Genomic DNA, 21,020 nt, shown 5'->3' with positions numbered 1-21,020 from the left:
CGACCATCTAATTATGCTGATTTCTGGGATTGACAATCTCAACTGTCATCTCTAATAAAATATTATTTTCTAGTTAGTCTTTATAATTCACAAATATACCTACAAATACAAATTGACATATTGGGATGCTGGAAGCCACCAGTTTAGAAAGTTATCTTCATTTTCCAGAACCAGGAGAAACCTAATGGTCCCATATTTGGACATCAACTCAGACATCAAAATGCAGACCCTTACCTTCTCCACCAGAGGCAGAGCTCTTAAGATTTGTTGATCTTGAAGTTGTCTGACCAGAGAGCTTTGACAGAATGAGTCGGGCAATATTTTTCGCAGCAACAGCACTAGTCTCTATGGTGCTGGATGCATTCTCAAAAGCATTAATATAGTACAAATGCAGGCCATCCAAGACAAATGGTGCATACATTTCTGGGGCTGTGAAATGAGGGTATGCACCCCAGTCTATCCGTACTGTTTCCTTCTTCACATTGTCAGTGAAAGCATAAACAACAGTTACACCCAAGAAATTTTATTACGAGTAAGAAATATAGTTTGAAGGCCAGTTCTCAATGCTCCCAGTATTTTGACAATGGTGGGGAAACATTACCTGAATATATGGTCAAGTAATGCATCGATTAATGGCATACGCGAGAATATCTTGTGTGCCATGTCCTCTTCAGTGTACTTCTTGAGGATAGAGATGCCGGAGAAAGGAAGATCAGAAGCCTCAATTGTGCCCACGAGTTCTGGAATTTCTGATACAGATTGTAGGCCAAAGTATGCCTTGCCAAAGACATGAATCGAGAAAGCAACACTTAGATATGTGAAGAAATTACAAGCACAGAATCTAAAGAAGGAAATTAAAATTAAAGACAGCCAGAATACCCACAGGTTTTAAGAGGCCCCTCACGAAGGTGGCATTCGTGTGCTGTAACTTCCTCTCAGGAATCAAAATAGGAGGATTAAACTGTATATTCAGCTCATCCAATGTACTACTGTGACGTCACAAACATAACTAATTCCTTTAGAATACTTAAGCTCATAATAGTCCCCAAGATGTGTAATAGATTCAATCTCTTGATTGAGGTGCAATGTTATGTCTGAACTATTTATTAGCCCAGAAGCAATTTTCCAGTTTCCTCCTCCAACTGACCATAACCCTGCATCAGATACAGCCAGGGAAACTACCCCGGCAAGCCCACTAATTGCAACACTTTGACCATAATTAATTCGTATAATCACCTAAAAATAAAAGCCCACATCAAAGTAGGAGGTCGTCAGATTGGAATAAGTAGGATGTGTAAGCAGCTAGTCAAGGAGCTCCATTCTACCCAAAAAAAAAATAAAAAAATTAAGAGCTCCATTATCAACCCATGGAAATCTTCATAATGGAAAACAACAGACAAAGTTACTTCAGATCTAAGTTTTGATAAGCTACATAATTCAAGCTCTTCATGTTTCACAGACAGAACCTTTAACCTGATTAGATATAGACATGAACTATATTGCAAGGTTCAGTTTGAAGCTTTGAATTTGAATGTTGTGGAGGTTCATCGATTAATATTTTATAGTAGATTTAACTTTGACTAGGGTTTTTTAATTATTAATATAACTTGGACCTTCCACAGCCACATTGTGGGAACAACACCTGAGAGCATGTCCTGAACATGGCCCAAAGCTCAAATTTGACATAATCTCAGCCAAATATGTTCATATCTCATGTGATTGCAACCTCGAGTTATTTTTATTTCAAGATGTATCAGCCTGCACATAGAAAATCACTACAGGGAATTTAAACAAAGGATTTCTTAGAAAGCCAATCTAAGATCACTAAAACATACATGAGATGCACCATTACTTCAGGAATAAAGTTTATTATTATAGTGAAAAGGCAACTTATGTTACATAAAAGAACAAGAACAAGAAATTTCTTCTCTCCTTGATTGGAGACTATATTTCATAATAACATGTGGGAAGGATTTCATAAAGGGCATCTGGCGGCCCATCTAACAAGACCCTCTTGCCTCAGTTGTTGATTCCCTTGGCACAAACCCTAAATCCAAACTGATCCCTTGTACTCTAATTTGAGATCTTAATCTGTTCACAATTACTCCATCCAGACAGAGAATGGTTTATAAGAATCACTTAATAGTTGGTGCAATTGTGAATATCTAACTCCTTTCTTGTGAATAGACTTGGTAAAGCTATTTTTCTCAGCACCAAGGCATTACATTATCAGCTAGGATAATCAGCCATCTCTCATGCATTACTAAACTTAATCGGGATATCATCAGGTCCTAAAGCTTTTTTTATCCTCATCTTTCTCAAAGACTACCTTAGACAACTTAATCCTTTGGAAATACCTAGTATCTGCAATCTATTATCAAGACCTTTTAATGTCCACCATACTTTCATGAACCATACCTTGAATGTTACTACATAAGAGAAGTATCTAAGACTACCAAGTTTGGTGAAATTAAACTTGAAGTTTTTAAACAGTATAAGACTTATTGAAGATGAAACGAACATGAGCTGCAAATAGTGAGCAGAAACTTCATCAATCATGACTTTCAAGAAAAACTTCATCAAATATAAAATCTTCAAAATATAATCTCCTCTCCATCAAACTTCATCGAAAATAATGTCATTCTCTCCAACTACTTCAGCATTCCTGTGCAAGAAATAACAAGTAGCTGCCAGCTTCAAAATTCAAAACCTTCTTCTTGCTAGACTTTCGTTTTATCTAAGCAACACTTCTTATATTCCGTCACATATTTTTCTTTTTTTTGGTAAAATATTCCGTCACGTTGGCCTTTTGTTGTCTGCACTGAATTTTTTTCTATTAGAGTCTAGATGGAATAAATAAATTCAATGAGTAAGTACATTAATTTGAGCATTCAGTATGCTTTCACTTTATGCAAGTAGCGTCAAAATTGGCCCATTATTTACACAAAGAGAAAAATGAAAACAGATCACAATATCTTTTGATTCAAACATGGATATGTGACTCCAAATATTATGAAAATATACAGAATCCAAATTGAAATGCCAAAGGCTTGAGAAGTCAATCCACTAGCATACCTCATATCGTTCAAACTAGAGAGAAGGGTTATAATCTCTTGAAAAAAAAAAATTGTTGGAAAAAGGCCAGACATTGAAGTTTTGAATAGGTGAAATTTACTACCCATCCCTTAAATAATACACATTCTAAACATGTTCCTAGACAATTATGTCACAGGGCAACAGGTTTTAATTGCACACTTCCGTGAGCTGCATCACAAGGAAATCCGATTTCCCATTGATAAATGAACAACTGTTAGAGTCCATGACTCTGAATGCCAAATATGCTGAGAATCTTAGGACATGCTCAAATTCTGAAAATACAATCATGGGTGGCACAGAATTTGGCATCACACACATGGTATACTGGTATTCAGGGCATCCCAAACAACTAACACTATTCAAAACAGAAAATGAATCATAAACATAAAGTGAGTAAATTGAAGCAACATACAGTGACAAGCTCAGATATAAGTCGTTGAGAGAGTCCAGCTTCAACTAACTCCTCTTGCAATGTCGGACAAGTGAGCCCATAGAAACCCGACCATTTAAGCATCTCATCCAGAGTCTCAAAAACAGGCCTGGACTCTAAATCCGTGTAGTACTTTAAGAAAGAACCCAAAGTATTCTGCAATAAAAAAGGGGGGCGGAGGGGGACTTCAATAATCATATAAACACACAACGATGGAAAGCTGGAGAGAGAGAGAGAGAGAGAGAGAGAGAGAGATACATTAACAAAACTCTGCATTTTGAAAAGTGAAATTCCGTATCTGAAGAAGATGAGGAGTGAATTGACGATCGATACAATCTTGTTATATGAAGGGGACTTGGAATTTAAAGGAAGGGTCTTAAATACGAAATGGGTACCATCCCAAATACTGAAAGAGGAATCTGACGAATCGGACAAGGGCTCATTGATTCGCAGATTAAGGGATTTGGCGAAATTCAAGGCATGGTAGTTCTTGGGATGAATTATGGATGCTCCAGCCTCAAAGGTGTCACCACCAATAGAGATTGTAGCCATCCTCCCTCCGACGATTCGGTGACGTTCAAAGATTCGAATACCATTGATTATGGGGAGCGAAGTATTGGCGGAATAGCGGTGGAGGAAATGGGCGACCGATGAGCCGGCGATGCCACTTCCTATTATACAAAAATCTGTGGAGATAGAAGGTTCAGGGGAAGCTACAGGTTGGACAGACGTTAATGGAATAGAGAACATGAAGAGTAGAGAAAGAATAAGAGCCGACACCATATTCTCAGCTCTTACTGCAACTCTCTTCTCTCTCTCTCTCCCCTTCTCGTAATCAATCCACTCTTTCTCTCTCTTGACTTTTCAAACCTTTTTGTTTAACTAAGGTTGTGTTCAGTTACTTCGGTAGCCAATAGAAGAAAAGAAATGAAATGAAAAGAGAAAAAAAATCTAGAAAAGTGAAAGAAAATAAATGAAATGATCAGAAAATTAAAAAAGTATGTATGTTGGGCTACCATTAGGGCTATGTTTGGTAGCCACGAGAAGAAAAGAAAGAAAAGAAAGAAAAAAAGAATCTAGAATAAAAAGGAAAAGAAAAGAGAAGAAAAGAAATGACATGGTGAGAAAATAAAAAAAGTATGCATTTTTGGTTACTATTGGAAGAGAAGAAAAGAAAAGTTTTTATATTTTCTCATGTTTTCTTGTATTTTTGGCACGATTTTTTTTTTGGGTAGAATGGAAATTTACTAATTAGGAGCATGTGTACAGCCATTGGCCTTAGGCAAACAAAGGTCTTAAAGCCAGGGAGTGGAAATTGGTCAATCTATCATACACATGATAGACAATGCCTTCCTAGCCAGAGCATCTGCAATACAGTTCAGAGCTCATGGTACATGGTGAAAAGATAATGAAACAAAAGAACCTGAAATGGATAAAATATCATTAATAGCTTCAGCAATATCCAAAGGTGGCACTCTTGTAGGATCCTGAATGTATTGAATAAGCTCTTTGTTGTCTGATTCCACTTAGAGATGAGTAAAACCAGCCTGTAGTGCTATAGACAATGTAATCTAACAGTGAGGGCTTCACCTTGTAATGAGAAGTAAGGATCTGTGGTGAGGATACAGCTTGTAGAACATGCCCCTCGTGGTTTCTGAAGATGATCCCAAGACTCCTAAAGTATTACCTCTGGGAATAGCAGCGTCACAATTTACTTTCATATAACCCACTGATGGAGGTGTTCATCCTATTGCCATAGAAGATTGAGGTAGTTCAGCTGTCATCCTAGAAGATGGTGGTGGAAACTTTGCTAACTGAAACTCCAAGTAAGCTTTCTTCGCCACTTTGATGACTTCACTTGGAGACCATGCCTGTTTGTTGAAGATTGTATCATTCCTAGCCCTTCATAAGTACCAACATATGAATGACGCATGAGAAGGTGTTTGTCTGGCAAGCATCTTATCCCTGTGAAACAGATTGTTCCAGCTTTCAATCCACTTCGAAAGCTTGGGCTGCTAATCAGATGGTGGAGTGTAGGTCAGTGAACTCCCAAACATACTGCTTGAGCAAAAGGACGTTCGAAGAGCAAATGGTCCACCGATTCCTTTTCAGCCCCACATCTAATACAAGATGCATCTAATGTTACTCCATGAGAAGAAAGACCTCCACCAGTGGCAACCCCTTCATTACAAGCCCTCCATAAAAAAAAATTAATTTTTGGCAAGGATTGTATGGCCCATATTCGCTTCCACGCCGTTTCTGATATCTGCTCCCATGAGTGTACTCTTGAAGATGGCGCTGTTGTAGCATGATGCATTTCAGCAATGTTGGACAACAAATGATATGCTGTTTTAACTGAGAATTTCCCATACCGTAGGCCCCCCACACTTGCTTATCAGATGAAGGAAACATGCTGAGATGAACCTTCTTAATGGCTTCTATATCAGTAGGATGGAAGAAACGATCCAACAAATCTATCCTCCATGTGCAGGTAGTTGGGTCTATGAGATCATCAACTCTAGAGAGGTTACAACCAGCTGGGCATGGATGCTGGATTTTAAAATTTGAAGTAGATGGAACCCACTTATCAGACCAGATGTCAACCAGGTTATTGTCTCCAATATTCCATATCAATCCCTTTTTGAGAGTGTCCCTACCTTCAAGCAAACTCCTCCACCCCCAAGATGGATTACTTCCCAATCTTGCATTAAGAAAACTACAATGTGGGAAATAAACGGATTTGATGAATCTTGCCCAATGAGAATCAGGAGATGACTAGAGACGCCACACTGCTTTAGTCAACAAAGCTTGGTTTTGAAGTCTAGTATCCTTAAAACCCGAACCCCCACGGTTCTTAGCCCGACAAAGACGTCTCCATGAGATCCAATGTATCTTTGTCTTGCCCCAGTAGAATTTAGATGCTACCTTCCTTATTGACTCATGATGGGAAGCAGATAACTTGAAATGGGAGCCATCATAGTTAGACATTGGAGAGATAGCCGCCTTTAGAAGCACTTCTTTACTTGCATACGATAGCAATTTTCTCTTCCAACCCTGCAGTTTTCTGATGGTCTTCTCCTTCACTTCTTGGAATAAAAACTTCTTAGAAACCCCAAACTCTGTTGGAAGTCCCAAATATTTAGTGGGACCATCCCCATATGGAACCTGTAATACCCGAGAAAACCTTCTCTTGAACTTTATGTGAGTATTTAGACTAAAAGTTAGGCTAGACTTTTGCAAATTAATAAACTGACCCGTAGCCTTGCAATACAAGTCTAAGCAGGATTTAAAGGCTGATATTTTTTGAAGCTTAACTTATGAAAATAGAAGACAATCATCTGCAAATAACAAATGTGTAATTGGTGGCCTCCTATACCTTACCTTTATTTCATGAAACTCACCCTCTGCCTTACCTTTATTTCATGAAACTCACCCGAATCCTTCGCCTTCTTGATAATAGAGGTGAGAGTTTGAGAGCAAAGAACAAAAATTGCTGGTGAAATAGGGTCTCCTTGCCGAATACCTCTAGTAGGTGTAATTGCACCTTTAACCGCACCATTAACTAGTAGGCAATAGGAAACTGTCCTAAATGCAAGCCATAACTCGAACCACCTAGTATTGACTGAACCCCATTTTCAATAACATTGCTTTTATAAAATTCCATTCCAGCCTATCATATGTTTTACACATATCCAATTTGAAGGCTACGAATTTATCCTTCCCCTTCTTTTGCTTCTTGACATAATGGAACACCTCATGTGCAACCATGACATTATCTAAAATTAGCCTTGTAGGGATGAATGCTGACTGAGAGGGAGATATAATCTGGTGCAAGGCATTATGCAAGCGATCGGCTATAATCTTTGTAATGATTTTAAAGACAACATTATAGAGACTTATAGGACGGAATTGAGTTGCTGACTCCGGGTTGCCCACTTTTGGTATAAGACAGATAAGAGTACAATTCAGTGCCATTGGTATAAGACCTGTTCGAAAGAATTCTGCAACAAAGTGATATAAATCATTCTTCACCAAGTCCCAAAACCGTTGGAAAAATACTGGTGGCATTCCATCCGGTCCTGGAGACTTGAGTGGTGCCACAATAAACAGAGCTTGCCAAGCACAAAGCGAACTTTTTAAACCAAGAAAAATGTACAAAAATTGTACTTTTTATTTCTTTTCTTGGCTACCAAACATAGGCTAAATGTAATAATAACACACATGCTCTAGTTGGTTACAGGGAAAATAAAACGAAGTAAAGTAAAAGGAAGTGAAGGCATTTTTAATCTTTAGAATGGTTTGGTAAATAGGAAAGTGAAGTGAAATTAATTTAACAAGTGCAACCTGTAAATTAAATCGGGCATGGGATATAAAGGTTTTGATCCTTTGTTTTGGGAGGAATAGCCTCTTTCTTTATTTTTGGCATCGTTTATGGGGTTTGAGCATGTTATGATTGTTTTTGTTCAAGCAAAGCTGTGGAGGTGATTTTCTGTGATGCCATTGGAAGCAACTCTAGATTTGTTTGTTTCCCTTGGGTTTTTAATATTCATGCATTTTCATTTGGAAAATGATTCGGAAAGTTTTTGACGTATATAGTATTGCGGAGAGAAATTTCTCTTACGAAGTAATTTTTATATTTTTGACAATTAAACATCAAACAATGAATCTTTTGTAAATATATTTTCATAAGAAAATATTTTTATTTTCCATGCAATCAAATAGAATCATAAGGATATCATAATAGACTGAAATTTTGATCATACAGATGTAAAGTAAAATAAAATTCTTTCCATATTTAGCAATAATAATTTTTATTTCACTTTTCAAATCAAGGGTAGCTTACTTTCCAACTCTTATCAATTGCAATTCAACAAAATATTTACCAGCACTTTCCTACAAATTTTTTTCCCTCGTCAAACCCATAAAATAGAGCCCTACTTGGATTGTAAGAGTAATGCTTGAAGATCCCATCATGTTTAGGATCCCAACTCAAACTCAATGGATAGCACATGACTACTTTTTCTTCCTGTTCTATCCTATACAGTGCCGCTGGTCAATGGCCAGCCTACTAGGCACTAGTAGGGCCAATGATCACCTAGTATGCATACAAAGGGTTCGATCTCACAACCTTCTCCCCCAGACGTAGGCTCTTCAAGCTGAAGCTGACAACACTTGGCTAAGCTAGTGTTCATGGATCACACCTGACTTGCTTATGCCAAACTCATCCATGTTTTGATTGATTATCACTAACCATTTCCAAGTCCTAACTATTATTATTATTTTTTTTTTAACGAAAATAGAGAAAAATAAATTCACTTAAAATAGAAACTACAAAGAAAAAAACATCAAATGCTTAAAAACTGGAGGCCAGATTGTAAAATATCATTCGACCACAAACCACTCTTGGAACAAAGGTTGATGACTTGGGGAGTCCAAACCCTTTTACATGAGATAAGGATCACATATTGGCCCCAGGACCGGGCTTACAAGGTACACAAGAAGCAATATACTTTGAGAACATTAACAAGAAACTCCCCTTGAAGAATCCAGTATTGTGCGCTGCAAATTCAACCCAATCATGTAAGAGTAATAACAATCCAAAGCAATAGGGGCAGACCAAGGTATGTCTCAGATTTGACATTTCCCCTTCACCATATCCTTACATTTGGGTTTTGTTGCTTCTTCCTCCCTCCTCTTATCTGTCTCAGTTGCAGAGGGAAGTCAATGACAGATATAACAATAACAACATGGCTTTGTCAACTAAAAGGGATCAACTACATGGGTCCTTGCTCTCCAATCAGCTCTATTCGAATTCATGAGTGGTAGAATGCCTAGGCCATGCATGTCTTTCCTAAATGACATATTCTTCAAAAATTGTAATGGTGAGAACCCCCAGTCCCACAGCAGAAGACAAGAAATACAGATGAAGTTTCAGATGAGTCCCACGCATAACAAGCTGAATATTAAGCACACAACTGAATCATGACAGTATCTTGGGTTCACCAGCAAATGCTCCAGTAAAAATACATTAAGGACCTTTATTATATCAAGCATTAATTGATCTCAGCCATGCAGGATACAAATATCCAATGTTTATTTTCATATGTATCACCCTATATCTGTTAGGCATGATCTCACATCAAATTTACACAAGATTACCTCACCATATATTAACTAAAATAGGAGTAACCCAGGGGCACTTTCTCATTATCATGACTGTACCGAACAGTACTTTGTCATTGATAAGTGACTGTTTGTTGGAAGCAATAAAATGATCATAGGATGAATCATATCTGCGCCTCTGAAGAACAACTGCTACGGCCGAGCTTCCGGTCAGATGATTCCATTTGTAAACAGAGAGGATATGAACATGCACCAAAGACTCTACCTGTCTCCTAATTCCAAATCCATACAATCCGAAGAATGATATTACCTGTCATGGACAAGGGGGCTAAACATCAAATGATCGTTCAATTACTTCATATTACATAAGGACACCAGATAGTCTACAAACTGAAACTTAAAACACTGAAGCAGAACAGACATTTCATTCAGCTGATGTCCATTTTAGCAATCTCAATGGAAGAAGTTGTGATTAATAAAGACCATACTTGGGGAATCCTCATTGACTGACAATATTTCAGAATGATCACCTCAAAAACATTTTATTGAACCACATAAAAAAGAATGTAAGCCAATTAAAACACCTTGGCCTTTTCTTTTCTCTTCTTTTCATTTCTTGGAAAACAAACATAGCCTCAACATAGCATTCAATTTTAAAGAAAGCAGTGAAAGTTGTCTTTGGCTTAGACACATTAGCTCATTCACATTCTCAATCATTATATCAAGGTCCTACAACCTCCCACAGGAACATACTTTAATGTTGTTGCGAAGTCCACAACCATGAATTTGATCACTGAACTTCAAGAAAGTTCAAGGGGGAAAAAAAACCCACCAAAGATTCTGTGCAAGACAAGTGCAGAAAATGCTGAAATCATGTGCTAGACCTGCGCTTATCAACCTTCACGTGCAAATTGTTTATCAAGGATTAAAAATGAAAAAAAAAAGAGAAAAAAAAGGAACTCGGTGTTCATCTGACTCTTTGAATCCCAGTTTCAATGTTGCACAGTTTTGGATACAAGTCTACAGTATGTATTTTCAGAAAAATTCAGACATCTAGACCAAATTTGACCTACCCCAACTCTCAACATCATTCATACTCCCCCCACCCCCCTTCAGAATCTAAGAAAGCAATCAAGCTTCACTCTATTGGTATTACCATCCATCTTGGAGCAAGTTTGCTCAAAGGCTCAATAGTTTGGTAGCATGCAAATGACAACCCTGTGACACTCATCCTGACTTGAGTCCAAATCAAACACCAGTCTCTGAAAAATGTCACACACACACACACACACATAGGGAGAGGGATAGGCATACCGCTCACGTGCGACAAGCTAGCAAGTGGCACCAATGGGGGCATGGGGGTCATTTCAAAAGGGGGGAAGAGAGAGATAGACACAGCGGGCACTGGCCACGGCACGTGGGCTGTGTGCCCAGCCTTTTTCGCATATATATACAGGTTTTAAGTAACAGTAGGTATTGTATCGTATTGGTATCAGTGGGTACTGTTATGATGCTTATTTTTTCAAAATCAGACGATATGGGTCCAATACAGGTAAGATACACTTGATATGCCTCTTTAAACCTACAAAACAGAAACCATGAGAATGAAACTGAGAGCAACCAAAAGCCTTACAAATTTGTTTTCCCTTCGATATGAGTAGAAGAAAATCATCTAACATAGGAAATGACCCTAATCTCCATCATTTCAACAAGTCTTGGGGACTTGCAGAGTTGCACTGCACAAATCAAGGACCAAAACATATTTGGCGTAAGTGGTATGCTGCAGATCTCTTTTTATTTTTGGTGCTCAAATCTTCCTTTTTTTTTCTTTTCTTTTTCTTTTGGTTATGCTTCACTAGATAAGGCAAAAGCAACCCAATCCCTTGCATCAAGCTGACATATATTTACATATTGCATAATAAGGTGTTTTATGCTTCAAAAATGTATTTTATATGTATCATAAGTACATCCATACATTTTTTTACCATTTCCATGTGTATCTTTAGCGTATCATATGTCTCTTTGATACGATAAGTTTCAGAAAATCACCCCTCTGATATGATACCCGATACTGATACTTTAATCCTTGTATATATACATATATATATATATGTCAAATAATTTGTAACCTTACTTTTTTGCCTCTTAGTATAACACATCTGATGCAAGAGACGAAGCCGTTTGGAAATCCAAACAGAGGATGAACCGGATCCAATTTGGGTCTTTGGCCTTGTAGGGTAGGATATTTTAGGAATATAATTTATTTCGCTTTTGGGATTAACACGTAATCTTTTATTTCAGGATAGTTATTAGACATTTAGGAAATTTTAGTTTCGGTTTTATCGAGTTTCTATTTTTTTAGTCCAAGCTATAGGAAGTAATCAGAAGTCTTTGTTTTTTGGGTTTTATAAATAGATGTTTAACCAACGATTGGAATAGTTGATTGAAAAGATTGATTGAGTTGGCTTGTAGTTGAAGTCTGAGTGGCTGTTTTTTGAGACCTCCCTCCCCTTTCTCTCATCTCTTCTTCCCTCTCCACTTCCCAGTAAGACCCTTTCTCTTCCTTCCTTCATTCTCCTTCTTCATCTTTTCTGATTTTCGTTCCCCATCCCCTGTTTCTGGGCAGTAGTAGCATTCCCTGACAATTGGATCGAGTTTCATCGATTCATCCCTTATTACCTTGAAGTTTGGGGCAAAGGAGTTCTACCCTAGGTTATTAGAACTCTAGAGTTTAGCTTCCTGAATCTTCTTTACCGCAACTTCCACAACCAAGCTCAAATCAGGTCTTAAGAGTTCCGCCAGAATGATTTCAGGATCCACTTGATTCTTGATTGATTCTTTGAATGATGTTGAGTTGGACTTAAGAAAGCTGGAAGATGGGGTTAATTTCCTAAAGCGTCAGCTCGATTAGATCCCTTGCAAAGAATCTCTTCCACCTGCGAGAAAACCCTCCACTGCTGGTTCCGTTTTCGTATATGGCTGAGAACTATCCAAAGGTGAAGACGATGACCTCTTCCTTTCCTCAAACCACAAAATGTTTGCTTCTTCTTCTTCTTCCCCCCCCCCCCCTTTTTTTTTCCGAATTATTTTATTTAATAACCCCATAGGCCATAGCTCCCATTGTATCTAGCTTTCCTCTTTGTCATAAGTATTTTATATCCTTGTCGCCGAAATGACCCCTCCCTCCTTTATTACTCCTTGCCATTAATTTTTTTTCCATTCCAGGTTTGCCCTTCCCCACCTTATACATTACCTTCCCCTTTTGTTCGCTTCTCTTGTGGTTTAAACTTCCAACAAACTATGAGATTGCATTCCTTCATTTGATTGAATTCTATTATTTTTTGTTGTTCTATAGCGAACCCAAATAGGGTTTTGTGACCAGGGTTCCACTTCAACATCTTTTCCTTTAGTGAGGTAAAATCCAGTTATTTCACATGAGTACTCGAAAAACATGAAAAATGATGAAAACTCTTGAATATGACATAATTGTAAGTACAATTTCAAATTATTTCGAAAATCCTTTTTTACCCAACTAAAAGAACAGAAAAAGATAAAGGGCTCAAAATAAGGTTACATGTTCTATATACACCCATGGAGGTGTCATTCAAACAGTCTCTCTCTCTCTCTCTCTCTCTCTCTCTCTATATATATATATATATATATATATATAATTCCATAAATTCCGATATAAGTTTCATTTAGACTTCAGAGGAAACAACTCCTCTGTTTTCTCTTAACACCTAAACAGCTAAACGAGGGATAATTGAAAGTAGATCAACTGGAGTCCATATCGAAGAGAATTGGCTGAATATGTTAATCTCCTCAACCCAGCTCCAATGTACCCAAGGAAATTATATACTTATTCAGCTCAACCATCAAACAGTATGTGCACCTACTCTCACTGACACAGTAGGGCAGTAAGCAGTGCCGGCAGTAGCAGGCTCCAGCAAAACTGCCGGTTCACCTGGAACTGTGCTGTATGTCCCCCACAATTGAGGAAATCACACCCCCAGTCCCATGTTTACCCTGATTGCGTCAAAAGTCCCTCGCTGCACAATGGCGATAAGACTGAGTTAATGTGGAATATTTTTACCAAAATACCCCTCATAGGGTTTGGGATGGTTGGGTTTGACTGTTGTGTTCAAAGAAATCTTTGGATGTCATTGCCCGACGGCAGCAACCAAATTCAGCAAAACATGGTCCCCCACCTGAGCAGCAAATTCCAATTTCTCTATTCATCAAAAAAAGAATTAGTCTCTCTCTACAACCCCCCCCCCCACCCCATCTCCCCAGATTTTCCCACAATCCATTGTTTCTAAACACTCTCAACCGCCATGACATCAGAATCTCTAGTCACAAAAGCCTTATTCCTTCCATTTCTCCCTACTCCTGCACTTACCAAATCCTACCTAAGAACCATGACTTTAACCATTGAAGATCCTCTCTTCACCAGTTTTCCCTGCAAAATCCAAGGGCACAAGCTTTGGTCCTAAAACCAATGGAGATTTCAAATTGAACCATCAAACTCTAGAAGCACATCCCACTCTCATAGGAATGTTTTAAATGTAAAAAGCAAGCATAAGAGACTGAAAGCTACAAGCCATAGTTGTCAAGGAGACCCGAGGCGGTGGAGGGGCACCTAAGCGCTTAGGCGACAAGTGCGTCTGCCTAGGAGCTCAAGCATTATTTTTTTTATTTCCCTATTTTCTAACATTATTTAGTATACTACATATATCTCATATCATCAAAAACAACATTAAGCAACATCAAGTCATAAAAAATCATCATTAAGCCACATCAAGTTGTCAAAAATCAATATTAAGTTACATCGAATCATAAAAAATCAACATTTAGAGAAATGTTCTTGTTCTCTAATAAATTTGACCGGTCAAATGATTTTATTTTTACATGAGATTTTTTTGTATTAGGTAGAGAACAAAACCAGCTTTCCAACAATCTAAGTTTACCTAAATCTAAGTTGTAATGACAAAGTTATGTTCTGGTCAAACTTATTTTAAAGTGCGTGAATGCTATGAAAATCATCTAAATGAAAATAATTTTATGGACATCAAAACAAAAGATTATTTTACCGGCCTTTTGGGTTTTAATAATGTTTTACCACGATAATATTTATGAAATTTTCAAAATTGAGAAAACCCCAGCATTTGAAAGTTAAAATCGCACCTACAGCCAAAAATTCAATTTTTGTTCTTGGATTGGGGGGTTGACCTTTTATCTTTTTGGAATTTGATTGGATAAAATTTTAGCCCTACTTATACTAGAATGCATCGTTCAACATTTCGGTCGAAACTGACTGAAGTCTCCGAGTTGTCTTGGTTTCAAGCCTAGATCTGCCCATGTCTCGGTTTCGGGCCTGACCAAAACCAGGTCAAAAACTGAGATGTTGGTCCTTTGTAGTATGTACACACTCAGGAAGGAATTTACATATCTCAGCCTGACTTCAATATGGTAAATATTGAAAAAAGGAGCACACAGAGCCAGAAGGACACCTTAAAAAGTCATATTAAGGGAAATAAAAGAGATAAGTCATTTGAAGGGCCAAGATCCAGATAGCGGACCCCATCTAGCTGTGTTCTACTTCATTACTATTTTTGTGATTTGTTTCTTTTCATTTTTAGTTTTCCTTTTCCCTATCCTTGCTCGTATCCATGTGGCTGACCCTGTTAAGTTGGGATAAGGCTTTGTTGTTGTTGTTGTTGTTGTTGTTGTTGTTGTTGTTAGAGAATACAGAAATCTAGCCGGTTAATTTCCAGAAATCATATTTCAAACTTTTAAGTTTAATTAGAAACTTCAAATGTATCAGTACAATATGTCAGTAATTCAACATTACATGCTTCTATAAAATTTCTGTAATGACCTTTGGGAGCACACATATCTGGTTGAGAGAGAGAGTTACCCCAATGTATTTGGCCTGGATTAAAAATATGCATCTAAAAAAGGAAACTACATTTTTGAAAAGCTAAAACAGCACATACATGAATAGTTTAGGGTGATGGCTGCATTCGGCCATAAAGGACAGAATAGTTTGGGACGATGGTCACATTAGGCCACAAGACTCCTTAGTTCAAGTAATGTGGTCTCAGTATTCAGTAATAACATCTCTACTACCAATTTTTTTCTCTAATAAAAATTTTGCACGAAGCAGACAGGAAAATTCCAAACGTATATATTGGAGGAAAAAGAAAACAAAACATTGAAGCCATCATAATCTTCAACTTCCACAGAGCAGGTTTACATGCAGACCATAATAAAACAAGTTTACCTAATCCACATGAATTTAAACACATAAGGGAGACAAAATAAAGAATTGAAATACTAAATAAACCATCATCCTAAGGATAAAAAGGAGCGCACCTTGGTGAAGACAAGCAATACGAGGTGTTTGAGAAACCCGCAAACACATTCGAGTAAGATTTTGTCAAATATGAAAAGTTAGCAACAGGAGGTAAAACAGGCACCCTTTCACCCTTCTTAATGAGCTCTTGTAGGTCAAGCCTCTGCAAGGTCAGGACAGCTTGGGATTCCTTCCAAATGAATGCAAGGAGTTCATTTTGAATCACAAATAGTGAACCAGGCTTAGCGCCAGGATATCTGAAACCATAGCCATTTGCAATACCCTCCCCATTATAAGCATGTTTTACCTCCACTGGAACAGAATCTCCATCGGTGTCCCATGGGAATGAATCCAGTGATGGTTCGTCAACTTTTACGATAAACATTGCGGAGCCATTGGGATGAAGGACATAATGGGTGCCTTCTAATATTTTGGTTGCAATGAGAGATCGTTGACCTGCCGACTCTTCATAAGAAAGCAAAAGAAAGAATAGTGCTTTCCCAGGCTTGTCTTCAGTAGGCCTCCCAGGAGGCCAGCCAAAGGTACCACCCCACAGGCCGGCATACTCTTCACCAGCTTTCGGGATCCTCATAGGCAACTTGTACAGGGCAAACCGGTTGTCATGCATGTTTGGCCAGGCTCGATAAGTAGATAACTTCATAGTACAAGCATGTAAGCTCAGCCCAATCATGTCACCTGACCTTAGGAACTCATGAAGCTGTGCATACTTAGTTTCACTGCTCGAAGTACAATTCTTTGAACTTGCACGACCATTGACAGAGATGGACCTCCCAAGGATCTGTTTCAGGCTATCCTTAAAATACCCAGCTACAGTTCTCCTCTTTGTACTCTGTGAGTGACCCTCCTCCCCATTAGCAGAAACCTGCCAAGAACCTGAACGATCAAGACTCTTCTTGATCTTGCTCAATTCCATCCTAGTACGATCTGAAGGCAGTCCAGGCGCCGATTCCCAATCAATGCGACCCTCACCAAGCTTGTAGATCTGCATAAGCATCAAACGGCGCTCTGACAAGATCACCATATCCTTCTGAAAGTTTCCATCATCATCCCTTAAGCCAGGAAAAAGAGGCCCATTTGCCAAATCAGGGACATTTAACCGAACCAAGTTGGTAACGACCTCAAGCAGTTTCCGTCTGTCCCCAAATGCCAATCTACTGAAGGGTACCATTCGCCTGGTTGTTCCAATTATTCTTTGTGACTTGGAAATTCCACTATCAGACCTATTAATCTTTCTTGACAGGTCCCTTTCAGAATGAATAAAGCTCTTACTATGCAACGTTTTCCCTCCACAAAACTGCTGTTGTGGCTCTACCTCAAGCAAGAGCACATTGCAAGCCCTTTCAACTGGCTTGAGTAAACCAGGATAGAAGTAATCAGTATCCTTCTCTCGACCATGTAAGAAGAATGCAGTAGAGCCATCAAAATCGCCAATTATCTCAAAAACCGGTGCCCACAAGAGAGGGCCATCTTCAATCCCCAATGGGCCAAGCTCTTGAGGGATGATTCGGCACCCAACAACAGATACAAAACCTGGCATCACATAAACTACATTGCCAAGCTCTGGGTTCTGGTGTACCCAGATGCCAATTAGGGGCCGAACACTAACAAGAAACCTACAGAGGGCCTTGTAAGAGGAGACACCGTTGCGCCACTCAACAAGATCCCGATCAGTAATAACACCAACCATCTCACACTGGGAGAGCCACACCTTCTCTGAGGATGCCAAAGCATAAAGGCTTCTGCAACACAGGCTGAGGTAGCAGACGTCCTTCGGAGAGAGGGAACGGGAAACGATGGCAAAGACATCGTCTGGTAAAGCTAGAAGTAAGCTAGAACCACAGTGATCAGCCGACATAACAAGAAATGATTAAAGGGTACAAAAGATACCCAACAAAATTGAGATCCAAATCGAAGTTATCTATTTCCAGAAACCCTAGAAATCACCACAGTCAATCCAATTTTGAATCGGAAACAAGTATCAACTACCTGAACCAACAAGAAGACCCATCAACACCGGCACAAAACCACCACCAACATCAATAAGAACAACAAAAACAATAGCAAATGCTAGAACCCTTAAAAGTAAAAAGCCCTCATTATGAAATTGAAATTGGAAGATTGGCACCTGAGATGAAATGGGCACTTTTCAGATTCTTCAAATGAAATGGGTACCTTTCAGATTCTTCAAATCTTGTGCCCAAGGCAACTTGCATGGTTCAGAGGCAGAATGAGAAGGACTAATCACAGTGAGAATTAAAATTAAGGTATTAATCATAAAAACCCAAGAAAATTATAGAAAAACTCAGAAGCAGGAATGAATTGAGGTCGACGAGACGTCTTCGCTAAATCAATTTTGACGACAATTCAGTCATCCCTTTCCCTCGTTTCAAACGAAAGGAGTGATTATTTTGCTGAAAAAGCAGAGAAACAAATAATATTAAAGTAACCAAAGCAAGCAATTAAGATATTTTTCGGGTTTTGGGTTTTCCCCTCTCTCTCTGTTCTCCCTGTGTGTGTGTCTGGTGGCCAGCTAATACTGAACAAAACTTTAAGTTGAAATTAAGCCAAAAGCTACAACACTGCAGCAAAGACTTGACCATTCCACCTTTCCTTTTTAATTTTTTTTTAATATTGATACTAATTAGGGGATTAAGCACTAATTGACAGACACGTGGCAGATGATGTCAGATGAGAGGGGGACCCCACCCGAGAGTTCTAGGATGGGGTGATAATAGCCATTGATAGTATCACTGATGAGTTGGTGGATTTTAGAATAGTGGGCCCATAGGGTTGGCAGATGTAACACATGTTCAACTCTGTGCTTTTTAAAGGACCACTGGGGGACTGGGGTGGTTTCGTCCGAATGCACAGAGGAACAGAGGAACAGAGGAAGCACGTGGAATGGGCTGTGGGAGTGGGTCGGTTACAGTTGAATACAAAGTGCTAACCAAAAGTGAAAAAAACTGCTTAGCTACCAGCCAAATTAGAATCTAGGCTGTGCTTGAGCCCATTTTGTGATTGGAAACTCAAGCCCAAGCCCAAGCCCAAGCCCAAGCCCAAGCCCGAACAAAATTTTCAAGAAAAATAAATTAAAATAAAAGGCAACTTAATGTATGTTAGTATCTCCCTATGTCTATTTCAGTACTTAAACATCCTCAACAACATTCTAAATAGTGACATTAAGCAGTTTTTTTTATTATTGAAATGATGAGTCTAAAAAGGATAAGTTGCACGATCCATTTTGAACCAACCTTAGACAAAACAATCTAGATTAAATTTTTTAACAATCCTCATTTGGTCAAGTCTATACAATTTTCTGATTAAACCATTATATATGTGCTGTTGTGCTATATATTTCAATTTCTTTTTATAAACAACCAAAGGGAAAAATAGCACTGCCCCTGCATGTGGCACTATGCCCAAACATAGGAGAGCATGAAATTATCACTCTAACGCTAATGCGAAAGAAATGCGAAAGAAAAGAAGGAAAAAAATAAAGAAATAAAGATCCCTGCTGGGAATTAGATCCCACTGCCTGTCCCCCTCTTCAAGAAAAATGGAGAGAGAAGAAATTGATGGATATCGGATACATAGGTGGATTGACGGGACTCGAACCCTCGCTTCTTGCCTTGATAGGGCGGTGCTCTAAACCGATTTAACCTACAATCCCAGGGATTGGGGATGTCTACAACATACATATTCTTATTGATTTTATTCAAATCATTTATTATTGAATCGCTATAGTTTGTAACAAAGCGCAGGTCATTATTGATATCCACATAGATATGGTTTCTTTAGTGAGCAGTGGACACCAATTATAGTAATCGTTTGCGTTATTTGCCCATCGATTGGATAATCCAATTTTCAATGAAAAAAGACTTTTTTTTCTTTCCTTCTTTTCTTTATTTTACAATTTACATTTACTTTCATTATACTTAAAGATCATGACATGCATCTAGATCATTAAAACAGAAAATATATATATATATATATATTGCTCTACCCCTGTGGAAAAAAAAAATTCCATGCATATTCACAGCTATAAATTTACTCTCAATATTGATCCCATGATGATGTAAAAGCCACACGATGATGTAATAATCTTTTACCAACAAACGAAAAAGACACTTCATAGCTTATATGCTCAAACAATAAGTTCTGATTGATTAAGTCACACCACATTTCATTTGGTTGGGTGGTAACGTTCCAGAGAATGAGAGGATGTTGTAAGCAAGAGAGAGAGAGAGAGAGAGAGAGAGAGAGATCACTAGGAATGCCTGCATAGGGCCATAGGGATATACTCCTCTCTCTCTCTCCTATTATCTCTTTGGCGCTATATCACCATGTTCTCTCTCTCTCTAGCTAGTCTCTCGTTTCTTTTTTGTTCTCTCACCCTTTGTCTCTCACATGTTCCCCCTCCACTTGCTCCTCAGCTTTTTCTTCACTACTCCTGTCTACCTACCACCTTCCCCATCATTTGTACATCCATATATGCGGGAATTGCTTGTACTCGTATATAGAAAGAAGCAATGCCCACTGCCCACTTAGTATTTTATTATCATTGTTCTTTTGGGACAATCCAGTTTTCATTCTCCAACAATTCTAAGATTGATGTTTTGTTGTTATTTTTTTCCATTTGTTAGCCTTGTAATTTTTTTTTTCACCTTCTTTAGAGTTTAATATAATTTAAATTTAAAAAAAAAAAAATTTAAGGGAAGAAGCAATGATACAAGGTACTTACCACCCCTCCATATGCAAAGATGAGAGGGTGTGTAAATTTTTAGATATACTAAATATATTATATCGTTAAAGTTATCATTGTTTTGCATATTTTTCAAATACACATGTAAATGACAATATTTACCTTTTTGAAAGAAAAAAAATTGTTATACTTAAGATGCAAAAAGGTAAGGTTACAACTTATTTGATACCTGAGTGAAGTCAATAAGAAAATCCCTTAAAAAAAATACCCCTAAAAAAAAAAAAAAAAAAAAA

At 38.2% G+C, this 21,020-nt stretch overlaps 1 protein-coding gene and 1 pseudogene across 2 annotated transcripts; both read right to left on the bottom strand.

Annotated features, from left to right (window-relative positions):
• Positions 1–43: 43 nt before the first annotated feature.
• On the bottom strand, positions 44–4,377 carry LOC122058177 (annotated as a pseudogene).
• A 5,159-nt stretch (positions 4,378–9,536) lies between these two features.
• Positions 9,537–18,564, bottom strand: LOC122067638 (F-box protein At5g39450-like). 2 transcript variants are annotated; one of them, XM_042631483.1, is made up of 3 exons: positions 18,151–18,564; positions 16,025–18,011; positions 9,537–9,959 (listed from the first exon to the last, which is right to left on the bottom strand). In XM_042631483.1, the coding sequence occupies exons 2-3, from the start codon at positions 17,878–17,880 to the stop codon at positions 9,956–9,958; spliced, it is 1,860 nt and encodes a 619-aa protein (XP_042487417.1). In that variant the 5' UTR covers positions 17,881–18,011; positions 18,151–18,564; the 3' UTR covers positions 9,537–9,955. The 2 variants fall into 2 exon arrangements, with proteins under 2 accessions (XP_042487417.1, XP_042487421.1); XM_042631487.1 differs by having other exon boundaries at positions 18,198–18,564.
• Positions 18,565–21,020: the final 2,456 nt, after the last annotated feature.

This window comes from Macadamia integrifolia, chromosome 2, assembly GCF_013358625.1.
Source record: "Macadamia integrifolia cultivar HAES 741 chromosome 2, SCU_Mint_v3, whole genome shotgun sequence".
NCBI classification, from domain to species: Eukaryota; Viridiplantae; Streptophyta; class Magnoliopsida; order Proteales; family Proteaceae; genus Macadamia; species Macadamia integrifolia.
The sequence above is the reverse complement of the archived record's forward strand: the minus strand, read 5'-3'. Positions and strand labels throughout refer to the sequence as shown.

Excerpts from the sequence above, each read along its gene's own strand:
- LOC122067638 (XM_042631483.1), bottom strand. The coding sequence starts at position 17,880 with ATGTCGGCTGATCACTGTGGTTCTAGCTTACTTCTAGCTTTACCAGAC.